The sequence below is a fragment of the Macrobrachium rosenbergii genome, chromosome 2 (assembly GCF_040412425.1).
Source record: "Macrobrachium rosenbergii isolate ZJJX-2024 chromosome 2, ASM4041242v1, whole genome shotgun sequence".
Lineage (NCBI taxonomy): Eukaryota > Metazoa > Arthropoda > Malacostraca > Decapoda > Palaemonidae > Macrobrachium > Macrobrachium rosenbergii.
Genome location: NC_089742.1, coordinates 92,960,050 through 92,973,258, shown reverse-complemented (window position 1 = coordinate 92,973,258; position 13,209 = coordinate 92,960,050). Strand labels below are relative to the sequence as shown.

Sequence of the window (13,209 nt, the reverse complement as noted above, 5' to 3'; positions counted from 1 at the left end):
AATCCATGAATATGTGAGTCTGCGAATAGTGAGTCCATAAATATGGGGTTTACTATATAATATATATATATTTACTATATATATATATATATATATATATATATATATATATATATATATATATATATATATATATATCAGGTAGTCTCCAGTTTACAATGGGGGTTCCGTTCTGACACCCAATCGTAAGCCGAAAATCATTGTAAAGTGAATTAATCATCGAAAATCATAAGAAAACCTTACTATTGATCCTTTAAGTATACTTTGGGGATCTTAAAAATGATGTGACCTGCATTTTTATTGTCTTTCATAAAAACCCTCCAAAATTTTACCATTTTGCTGTTTTGGAGCCAGAGAGAGAGAGAGAGAGAGAGAGAGAGAGAGAGAGAGAGAGAGAGAGAGAGAGAGAGAGAGAGAGAGAGAGAGAGAGAGACTGCTTCACTGATTGTCTTCCAGAAAAAGACTTGGAATTTCACACAACTACAGTGCTCCCCCATTTTTACTTTAAGTATCATCCTACATAAAACAGAGCTTAAATTATCATCCTATTACTACTGTATTAATCTTTGAAATCATATTATTAATATAATTTCAAAGTCATCTTAAACATTAGTACCCTTTTCCATCCATCCAGAGAGAGAGAGAGAGAGAGAGAGAGAGAGAGAGAGAGAGAGAGAGAGAGAGAGAGAGAGAGAGAGAGAGATGAATTACCAGTACCACTTACATTCAGCCATTCTTGTGCTGGCATGGATGGAGAGAGAGAGAGAGAGAGAGAGAGAGAGAGAGAGAGAGAGAGAGAGAGAGAGAGAGAGAGAGAGAGAGAGAGAGAGAGGTTTATCTCTTTAATCTCTTGAGGAATGTTAATCCATTTCTCTTCACTGGGACTGACAACAAAAAATTGTTTTTTTCTTTGTCTACCACAGATGTACTACTACCTTTACTATGCATTTTTAAAATACTATGTACACACACACAAACAGTGTGCATAAGTAAAGAGGCTCAAATTAGCAGTATCTTTTCCTGAGAGAGTGAAGGGCTGAACTAAGTATCTATTTATAATATATCTATCCATTTCTCATTCTACCTTTTGCAGAGAGAGAGAGAGAGAGAGAGAGAGAGAGAGAGAGAGAGAGAGAGAGAGAGAGAGAGAGAGAGAGAGAGAGAGCACAGAAGGAAGGGAGAAATTGATCTTCTACCCTTGGTCAGAAGTGTCAAGTAATTTGATATATTTGACAGTTCCACTCTCCCCCATAGCTTCAAAGCTTTGGGCAACAGACAGGATGTGATATTTCTGTTTAAAAATTGAAATAATTTACTTTAAAAATGCATAAATGTTGTAATTACAGTATATTATTATTATTATTTAATCTTATTAATATTTGAAAATTAGCACTTATTATTAGTAAATCATTTATTTATCATACAAACATGGTTAGTCCTCAACATCTCCCACAAATTAGTAAAAAAATTCTTGTGCCATCATTCTCTCTCTCTCTTATCTCAGAAAGAGAGACAGAGAGTAAAAAATACTACTCACCCTCCTTTTAGTGTGTGCAAAGCCCGTGAGGTACAAGCTTTGTGTCTGGTTAAAATCCCACCCTTCCTGCCAATAGCATGTCGTCAAGGAGGGTGAGAGGGGGAGGAGGGGTTGTTACAAGTTGTTATTGGCTACTGTCAGTCCTTCCAGCCAATAGCATATCATTATGGAGAGAGGGGATTGCTACAAGCTCTGTTATTGGCTACTTCTAATCCCTCAAGCCGATATCATCTCATCATGAAGCCTACGTCAAAGCAATAAAAAAATTGTTACACAACCGATGATGGGATTTTAGTATAATTTTGTTTATATTATACAGTAATCCATATTTCTTTGAAGGATATATGTGTAAAGTCACCACATCGGCGCCAGCGTAGTGTTTCGGCGGCGCCATTAATTAAGTCTCCGCTGAGCATGTTTTCTTTGGTGACTTCCCATTTTCTTCAAACTCAATTAGTCAAGCCTAAAACGTGCCAGGTCACGCATTTTTAACCATTTTTACTTTATACGTATTTATACAAATGTCACACATTGTGTATCATATGTTTCTTCATTCACAGGCATCAAGACTGTATCCATATTGAAGTTCTGTATGTTTTGTATTGTAAATTGTACTCATTCACTGCATATTATTGTTTACTGTTTCGACCTCAGGTCACAGTCAATTCCATTGTCTTTCGTGGACTGGCGCCAGTTGGCCGCTATATAAACTGCCTGGATCTGTAATAAAGTAGCAGTAACTTTTACCTGCTCGTTTCTTTGACACCTCTTACAGTGGTGATCCCCGGAGTATCCCGGAGCCATTAACGGACCGACACGGTGACTTAGTCTTGGCTCCAGGATTCCTCCAAAATGCTCTTAGCGGCCTAAACACGGCGCTGTAACCAGCGTTTGAGCGTGCTGACTCTTGTCGGTGTACCCCACCAGCGTCACTATCGGAACCACACGGCGCACGAAAGTGCGTACTGACGCGAGTACCCCACTCCAGTAAGAGATCAAAGGAGCAAGCATGGACACGGGTATCCCCTCCTTCATGCAGTTAAACGCGGACCTCGCGGACTCGGAGGTTTACGTACCTCCCATCACACCCGCACCCGCCCCGCATCGAGGCCCTCCCGCAACTCCACACCAGCGCCCGAACACACGACGGCCAGGGCAACACAATCGCGGGCCGCCCTCACCGTAAAGCTGCCGCCCGTTTATGCAGGGGAACCCATCAATGTGGCTGCGCAGGGTGGAGAGCCACTTCAGAGTGGCAGACCTGACGGACGAAATCTTACAGGCCGACACAGTGCTCAACGCCCTTCCGGAGGACGTGTACAGAAAACTCATCTCGCGAGTACCCAAAACACACACCCTCACATACAGCGCCACAAAAAAGTTCCTCCTCGAAGCTTGCTCCCTGCCCATCGCCGAGTGGGCCGCCCGTGCTACCGACCTTGCCATAAACCCACGCCACGACCTCAATTCAAGAGATGCTTGGAGCATGGTCGTGGATCTCCTGTCACTACCAGACTTGGATGGCACAAAGAAGCGACAGGATATAAGCTTCGCACGGGAAATCTACCTTTGCCAACTCCTCCCGGAGGTACGCAACCAAATCGCTCACCCCTACACCATGCCTATCGAGGACCTCATAGAGACGGCGCAACATCTCACAGACTCCGTCAAGGCTTCACAGCGGCTAAAACCGGCCACACAGTCGGTCAGCTCCGTCCAGCCTGAAGAGGACGTAGAGCAGCCCGTCAACGCCATCGCCAACAGACGTCCACCGAACCACAGCAGATGGAGGTCCCCGGGCTTCTGTTGCTACCACAAGTGGTTCGGAAAGGACGCCCGAAACTGCCTGCCGCCCTGCTCGTTTGCCCGTTCAAAAAACGGGGGTGGCGGCGGCCAGCAGGACAAGCCGCCATGGCAACCGAAGAACCCAGGGGCTCAAAAACAGTAGGTTTTTACGTCCGCGACTCCGTCTCCGGCAGGATGATGCTGGTCGACACAGGGGCCTTTAAATCGATCTTCCCGGCATCCAGAGAGGACCGCAACCAGACACCAGACCCGGCCGCCTTCCTGACGGCCGCCAACGGAACCCCCATCCTCTCCTACGGCACCAGGCCCCTGTCGATCTCCATCCTTGGCCAGAGTTACTCCTGGGACTTCATCGTCGCGGACGTAGGAACCCCACTCCTGGGGCCCGATTTTCTGGCGCACTTCGGCCTGCTAGTCGGCGTGAGCGCAAGCGCCTCCTCAATACCGACTCCTGCCGGTCTCTCCAGTTAACAGCGGGACCCAGACCCACCATCAGCGCCGTCGCCCCCACCAGTATGCACACCTACTGTCGGAGTTCCCTGAGGTATTCAAGCCCGAGCCACCAAGTCCCCGGGCCCCAGCCAAGCACGGCATATACCACCATATAACGACTAAAGGGCCCCCGACACATGCGAAGTTCCAAAGGCTTCCCCCTCAGTGCCTTCAGGAGGCGAAAAAAGCATTCGCGCAGATGGAGCGGATGGGAATCTGCAGGAAAGCCTCCAGTCCATGGGCCTCCCCACTCCACACGGTGCAGAAACCGGACGGCTCCTGGAGACCTTGCAGCGACTATAGGTGGCTCAACATTGCAACGGAGCCCGACCACTACCCTCTACCCAACATGCAGGACCTCACGGCCTCCTTTCACGGGCCAAAATATTCACTAAATTGGACCTTCTTAAATCTTATTTCCAGGTACCTGTTGCACCAGAGGACATACCAAAGACAGCCATCATCACACCCTTCGGGTCCTATGTGTTCGCCTTCTCCACTTTCGGGCTGAGGAACACCGGGGCGACCTTCCAGCGGCTCATGGACAGCATCCTGGGGACCTAAAGTTCTGTGTCTGCTACGTCGGCGACATTCTCATATTTTCCAGGTCTCACAGCGAACACCAGAGACACATCAGGGCAGTCCTGCAGCGCCTCCAAGAGAACGGCCTCGTCGTCCGCTTTGACAAGTGCACCTTCGGCGTCCAGAAAGCAGAATTCCTGGGTCACGAAGTGTCTCCAACAGGCGTCCGCCCTCTTACATCGAAAGTAGCAGCCGTAGCCAGGTTCCCGACCCCCACCTCTGTCAAGGCCGTCCAGGAGTTCCTTGGGATGGTAAACTTCTACAGGCGTTTCATCCCCGGGATCTCGCACACCACGGCCCCCCTGATGGAAGTCTTAAAAGGCCAACCGAAGTCCCTGTCTTGGGGACCCAGCCAGCAGCAGGCCTTTTCCCTGACGAAGGCCGCCCTCGCCAAGGCAACCGCCCTGGCACACCAGGATCCCAAGGCCCCCCTCCAGCTGACGACAGATGCCAGTAACGTCGCCTGCAGTGCTGTTCTGGAGCAAATCATCAACGGCGGCCCCCAGCCCATCGCCTTCTTCAGCAAGAAGTTCAATCCCGCAGAGACCCGCTACAGCACCTTCGACAGGGAACTCTGCGCGATGTACCGCGCAGTTCGGCACTTCAAGTTCCTCCTGGAGGGGACGCCCTTCACAATCTTCACAGACCATCAGCCACTGGTTCATGCCTTCACGAAGCAGGGGGACGCATGGTCTTCCAGACAGCAGCGCCACCTCTCAGCCATAGCCGAATTTACCTGTTCCGTCAGGTACCTCCCCGGCAAGAAAAATCCTGTAGTAGATGCCCATTCCAGAGTCGAGTTGAACGCAGTGCAGCTTGGTGTAGATTACCAGGACCTCGCCAGAGAACAGGCCGCTGACCCAGAAACCCCAGCATAGCCTACCGCACCGCTATCACGTCCCTCAAGTGGCGGGACGTGACCCTCGCCCCCGAAGGCCCAAGCCTGCTCTGCGACATCAGCACAGGTCAGCCCCGCCCTTTGGTTCCAGCCTCACGCCGCCACCAGATATTCGACATAATTCACGGACTCTCACACCCCTCCGGCAGGACCACGGCCCAACTGCTCTCAAAAAAGTTCGTCTGGCACGGGGTGCAAAAGGATGCCACATCCTGGGCAAACAGTGCCTGCAGTGCCAGACCAGTAAGGTGGGTCGTCACACGCAGTCGGGGGTAGGCGAGTTCCCGCAGCCAGAGCGCCGCTTCGGCCACATCCACATCGACGTCGTTGGGCCCCTTCCCCCATCAGGCGGATCCAGATACCTCCTGATGGTGGTTGACCATTCGACAAGGTGGCCCGAAGCCACACCCATGCGAGAAGCCACCGCCAGCGCATGCGCCGAGGCCCTGCTCTCCAGTTGGGTTAGCCGCTTCGGCGTCCCGGATCACATCACAACCGACAGGGGCCCCGCCTTCCTCTCTGAGTTGTGGTCCGCCCTGGCTCAACTGCTGGGAACCACGCATCACACCACCACGGCGTACAACCCAGCGGCCAACAGCCTGGTCGAACGTTTCCACAGGTCCCTAAAGTCATCCCTCATGACCCACTGCACCGCCGAGGACTGGAAACATCAGCTGCCGTGGGTCCTCCTCGGGTTGAGAACCGCCCCCAGAGCCGACGGCACCCTGTCTGCAGCCGAACAGACCTACGGGGAACCCCTCGTGGTGCCGGGTGAGCTCGTGACAGATGAACGCCACTCCACATCACTGCAGAGGCTCCGCGACGTGGCCGGCAAGTTCTCCCCTTGCAGGCGCTCATACATCGACAAATCAACCACCTTCATGCCGCCACAGCTGTCATCCGCCACCCACGTCTTTGTCAGAGTCGACGGCATCCGTCCACCACTAACCAAGCCCTACAGGGGACCCTTCCGTGTGCTGGAGCGGAACAGTGGTTTCACTCCTGGGAAGGACGACTGAATAAACCGCTTAAAGCCCGCCTTTCTGTCGGAGAGCACCGGCAGCGCTGCAGCGCCCCTTCCACCCAACTGCACTCCAGCACGCCCTCACCCCAGCAGACGCCGGGCGACGCGCCGCCCCAGGAAGGGACCGCCCAACCAGCAGCCTCACAGGCGGGAGACCCCTCCGTTATCTTCAAGGAGCCGCGGCACCCTTCAGCGTCCCAGCAGATACAATGATTAGTCAGACGCGCCCCTCGTCTTGGGGGGGGGGGCCATTTGTAAAGTCACCACATCGGCACCAGCGTAGTGTTTCGGCGGCGCCATTAATTAAGTCTCCGCTGAGCATGTTTTCTTTGGTGACTTCCCATTTTCTTCAAACTCAATTAGTCACGCCTAAAACGTGCCAGGTCACGCATTTTTTACCATTTTTACTTTATACGTATTTATACAAATGTCACACATTGTGTATCATATGTTTCTTCATTCACAGGCATCAAGACTGTATCCATATTGAAGTTCTGTATGTTTTGTATTATAAATTGTACTCATTCACTGCATATTATTGTTTATTGTTTCGACCTCAGGTCACAGTCAATTCCACTGTCTTTTGCGGACCGGCGCCAGTCGGCCGCTATATAAACTGCCTGGATCTGTAATAAAGTAGCAGTAACTTTTACCTGCTCGTTTCTTTGACACCTCTTACATATGCAGTACAGAGAGAGAGAGAGAGAGAGAGAGAGAGAGAGAGAGAGAGAGAGAGAGAGAGAGAGAGAGAATGGGTGATTGGCCTTACTTAAATCTCAAGAGTGGAATTATGCAGAGAGAGAGAGAGAGAGAGAGAGAGAGAGAGAGAGAGAGAGAGAGAGAGAGAGAGAGATGGGCAGTTGGCCTTACTTAAATCTCAAGAGTGAAATTATTCATGAATTATTCTGGGGAGAGAGAGAGAGAGAGAGAGAGAGAGAGAGAGAGAGAGAGAGAGAGAGAGAGAGAGAGAGAGAGAGAGAGATATGGGCAGTTGGCCTTATTTAAATCTCAAAAGAGTGAAATTATTCGTGAATTATTCGAGGAGAGAGAGAGATTGAATGAAGTGGTTATATCAGTAAGCAGTTTTATGATTTCATGGGATTTTATTTAACTTTTATCAATACTTTGCTGTGGTTACCTTAATATTAATACTGTATTTTAAAATTAGTAAATCATTTTTTATCATAAAAAATGTATTATGTCATGAAAATAAAATAAAAATCAGTAATTAGTGAATATTGGTCTATGCAAAACTCTGTGAATGTGAATTTTCTTCCGTTGCATGCGCTGGACCGAGTCGTCCGAAATATTACCATCGAGAATCGTAAGAAAACCTTACTTTTAATCCTTTGGGTGTCTTGAAAACAACGAATCCTGCATTTTTATTATTTGGTTTTTCATAACTAAAACCCTCCAAATATTGACCATTCTGCCGGTTTGGATGCATATTTCTTCCGATCGGTGTCGTCCGAAATACCGTCGAAAATCGTAAGAAAACTTTGCTTTTAATCCTTTGGTGTCTTGAAAACAACGGATCCTGCATTTTTATTACAGAGTTTTTCATTGAAAAACCCTCCAAATACTGACCATTCTGCCGTTTTGGATGCATATTTTTTACAAACGTCATCGGACTGGCGTCGTTCGAAATACCGTCAAAAATCGTAAGAAAACCTTACTTTTAATCCTTTGGATGTCTTGAAAACAATGTATCCTGCATTTTTATTGAGTTTTTTAACATTAATATTTCCAAAATTTGACCATTCAGCCATTCTGGAGCCACATTTCTTCCGTCGGATCGTTAGCCAAGTAGATAGGGAACCCAGATATTTTGTATCAATGGCTTAATCAAAATATCATTTGGCTCTCCTAGGGACAGAAAAGTAATCATGAAATTGGTCTATATACAACCAAATATTCTTGGAAATCCTCATGTAAATGTCCTAGAAATCAGATAGGTTAGATCTACATTAAAATACATCCTACTCTATTATTCATGGTACATACACGCACTATCACCATAAAGTAAACCCCCCATATTAGCGGGGGATGCGTACCGCACACCCCCGCAAATAGCTAAAATCCGCGAATACTTAAAACCCCTCTAAAAACACTTAGAACTGCCTATTTTGATAGCTTAAACACAAAAAAAAACTCTATAAATGCTTACTGTATACCTGAGTATTTTCACAGTTTTATCACAAAAAGCACATTTAGTCATGAAAATTATGTGAAAATACAGTAATTCGTGAATATTTCTCAGTGAAAAATACAGCGATTGAGCAAATTTTCCGCGAATAATGTGTATATAAATTCCACAGAGAAATCCGCAAATAGGTGAGTCCGCGAATAGTGAGACTGTGAATAAGGGGGGTTTACTGTACTTTAATGGAATCCTTCCAAGTATGCAGAATATTTGGACCAAAATACTAGTTTAGTATTTAAATGTCTGCCTCAAACCTTGAAGTGTACTAAAAATCTACAAGAAATGGGATCAAATGTCCCTCAAAAATTACTCAATGTTAATGCAAAATTATACAAGTGATTTTTCAAGCAAATAAACTGTATTCAAAAGCATGAGTAATGGATATTTATAATAGTTTACCTGCATTCTCTCCACTGCTATTGTTACGTTTTCTAAGAACAACAACGGCCTTCTGATCATGATCATGCTGTGATGCAGATGCAGATGCTGCTGCTGAGCTCCAGTCCTGGCCTGATGTGGCAACAGTCACAGATATGGAACGATGGAATGGCCGACCCCGTGGCAACTCTATATCAGATGCAGGAGATTCTTGATGAGATGCACCTAAAAATACAGACAACGTAAATTCATACCATTATTGATTACCCATGAGAAGAGATGAATAAACATACATCAGCTAAAAAATTCATAGTGTTGTTTATGAAACTTGATCTCCACTATCTGTAATTTAGCTTTATAAACATACAAAAAATAACCAAAAATATAAAGTTACTACAATTTTGCCTGTTTGACTTAATTTTATCCTCGATAATGTTACATAACATTCACTACTGTAAGATTTACTCTGAAAAGGTGTATTTACTTTTTAATTTACTTGTTAAAGACATTTATCAAACGTTTTGTAAATTCCTTTATCTTGTTCTATCCTTACCATTTTCAACACAATATACAGTATTGAGTTTTGGAAATTCCTTTATCTTGTTCCATCCTTATCTTTTTCACTAACTCCTAAGAAATATCCATAGCTGAAACTTAGCATGTAGGGTCCCACACATGGACCCACACTCAATTCATCTCACCTGGCCAGCTAATCTCCTCACAATGAGATCTCTGCGTGCCAAGCGCATGTGTACAAGAAACAGAGGATGTCACGCATCCTTTGTACATATATTCATGTTCATACTATTGTTATGTTAAAGATATCACTCTTAGCACAAGCATTACAATGTCAGCATTCCAGCTATATTTATCATAACTTCGTTCATGTTTTGTATACTGATTTATGTATGTCTTTCCATCCTCCAACAAACACAGTTGGTTGTACTCTAACCTCTGTTTTGTTCGCTTCGTGTCAGGCACTACATTTCAGCTCGCAAGAACTAATGACCTGTCTGTTTGTTGTTCGAATAAATCAGTAAGTTTATGGACACAGCCTCTTACTCATGCCTTCATAGTCACCAATTACATTGGTGACCACAGAGATGTCCAGCCCAGCCAGCCACAACGATGACAGCCTCCCCAATGAAACATAGCAGCCGTCCTCCATATGTATGATCCCATTCATGCCCCACAACCCAGAAGCTTGGTTCTTCAGGGCAGAGACAATCTTCTGATCAAAGAAAATCACCTTCTCAGCACGCAAAGCAGATGCTGTCCTCGAATTCCTGCCAGATGACGTTTTCGAGCAAGTCGCAGGATGGCTCACAGAACTACAAACCCCCGTCACCTGCGAATCACTGAAGGATCAGATGAAGTCATCCTTCAGCATGCCACCCACCCTAAGAGCCAAGAAATTCCTGAACAACGTGGGGGGCAGCCGTAGGAGACAAGTGGCCATCACATGTCTACAAACAGCTGCAGCGGCTCATAACACTACTGCACACGGCCAACCCAAGTCAACCCTGGACCTGGTGAGAGAGATCCTTCTCACAAAACTGCCCTGCCAAACAGTGGCAGCCATGCCCAATGCCTCCACCATGCCCATCGAAGAATTCTTAAAATTAGTCGACACAGTACACATGGCATACAAGGCAGCGGAGTCCACCCAGCCACCCATAGCAGCAGTAGCAAGACGGACCCAAAAGTCAACCAACACGGAATCCAACAGCGACCCTGAGGGACTGGCCATCGCCATCCACAAGCAGGGCTTCCCCAAACAATTCATCAAAGGGAAGACCAGACAGAAGAAAGATGAACCACCAGAGGGAATGTGCTTTTTCCACTGGAAATTTGGAAAGAAGGCACGAAAATGTAACATAGGCTGCCTGTTTTTAAAAAACATGCAAGAGGGTCGCATCCCCAACCCGAACAACTAAATGTCAGCAGTGAGCAGAGCACCTGCCTCGTAAGAGAAGCTGCACCTGCTTACTGCTGTGTTTTTCCCAGGTACGAATGCAAGAGCTCCATGTGGGACGAAAGATCGAACATAGAATGCCTTGTGGACACCAGGGAATGCAAATTATTTGTGCCAGCCAGCCCACACGAAAAACTCAACCCTGCCCCACCCACCTCCACATATCCAATACCAGCCGAGCACCACTCATGATGTACGGAATGCGAAACATGACTGTGTCATTCAACGGGAAAGACTACAGTTGGACCTTCATCACAGCAGATGTGACAACATGACAAATTCAAATTAATTTGTATTTTTCATAGCTAACAAACCTGCAGTCTTAACATTAGGATAAATCTTCTGGCACCAGCTGGAAACCAGTAAAAATAAAAACAAGAATTGTTTATGCAAGGAATTGGTGGCATCTGGCATCCGTCACGTAGATGAGATGGGAAGCGGCCAGCAACCTGATCTCAACCACGTGACATATCAATTTTCTTCCAGCCCTTTGTTAACTGAAAGAGGGGTGGCTAGAGGTGGGCAGTAAATGTTAAAATCATAGGTTTGTTAGCTATGAAAAATACAAATTAATTTAAATTTGTCATTTGTTCATACACGGAACAAACCTGGGTCTTAACATTAGGATAGACTCACTCTTGGTGGGAGGTAAGAGAGTCCTGAACAAACTGGAGGTTCAGCACTCCCGGTCATACTTCCTGAATAGAGAATTCAAAGGAAGGAGACCCAAGCCTCTGATCTGTTAGACAAATGGATAACAAATAGTCAGATTACTGGGCTAAGTCCAATGCAGAAATTCGTTGCATTAGAGGAAGTTAAAAATAACAAACTAAGGTAGCCACCTATACATGTTTGTTATCATTCCTCTCTCTCCTTGCTAGAGAAAGGAAGGGTCTGCTACTGCTAGGGAAAGGAAGGGTCTGCTACTGCTAGGGAAAGGAAGGTCTGCTACTGCTAGGTATATTCGTGTAGAAAAAAACAAACCAACAGTAAGGCTACTACACTCACCTGTATCCAAGGCTGGCATTACGCTACGGTATGGTACGATACGGTACAGTACAGTACGGTACGGTTGATATTAGGTCTATATGTAGGTACAGGATTGCGGTACGATAATTCTACCAAAGTACAGTACGGTACGATTCAGATACGGAAAAAATAGGCAAAATCCCATACCGTACCATACCTTAGGCTTGGATATATCACTAAGTAATTGCTAATGCATATTTGGCTGCTTCAGTGACTGTACAAGGAGATCACTAAGGTACTTAACATTTTAGTTTGTAACATACCATGCATATGTGTGTGCATGTGTGTGTGTGTGTTTGGAATTCCTTCATCAACATGTTTATGTCTGTGTGTAATTCTTGAAGTAACATGTTACAAGCGTTTGCTACATCAGCCATATAATCCCATATTATCTCATAATGATTTACTATTATTATTATTATTATTATTATTATTACGACAACTGAATATATACACGTGTACATATAAAGTCCCTTTGCTAATTTACACCTGTTAACACTAAAATTTTCATAAAGAGGGGATTTTACTGATGATGATTGAGTCTACTTATAGTACGATAAAAGTACGGAATTACGGTACGTTATTTTTACCGTACTATACAGTACGGAAAAATAATTGAGGGTATGGTATGAAATTACAGTACGATTTTTGAGCCAGGTATGAAGTACGGAAAAACATTCCGTACCGTACCGTACTACCAGCCATGCCTGTATCTGGCCCGTTCCAGCGTATGATGGAACCATCTTCTTGCCACCCATAGGTATAGAAGAAAGGAAAAAAGGAGGGAAAGAAGAGAGACCAGTCATCTCAATCATCCTCACTTTTATACCATCATCTTAGGCAAGATACAAAACTGTCTTGCTAGGGGCACTGGATGAGCTACACAATTTGTTGAGAGCCACCACCAGACCCAAGGAAAAAGTGTCCAAGGACCTGTGGGCAATGTCCCTCAGGTAGAAGGAAGTGAACGTGGTTTGGTGGAGCCAAGAACCAGCATTCCGGATACTATGAACAGATAAGTTCTTGAATGCCAAGGAGGCGCTTGGTCCTCTAATGTCATGTGCTTTTGCATGCACAGTATTGGCAGTAGAAAATAATGATGGGGAGTAGGCATGCCTAATTACTTCACGAAGACAAAATGAAATAGTATTCTTGGACAAGTCTTTCTCGATCCAGCTTGTGCTAACAAAAAGTCTTTGGCATCCCGGTCTGAGATGCCAAGTCCTTTTTAGATAGCAACGCAGTGCTCTGGCAGGGCAAAGGAGCAATTCATCTGGATCGTCGT

General features: G+C 45.9%; 1 protein-coding gene across 1 annotated transcript in view; it reads right to left on the bottom strand.

Annotated features, from left to right (window-relative positions):
* The window catches only part of hiw (highwire), a 1,788,684-nt gene that overhangs the window by 357,898 nt on the left and 1,417,577 nt on the right, over positions 1 to 13,209 (bottom strand). The window contains 1 exon segment of the mRNA XM_067112237.1: positions 8,942 to 9,145. Within this exon segment, the coding sequence (XP_066968338.1) occupies positions 8,942 to 9,145 (204 nt within the window).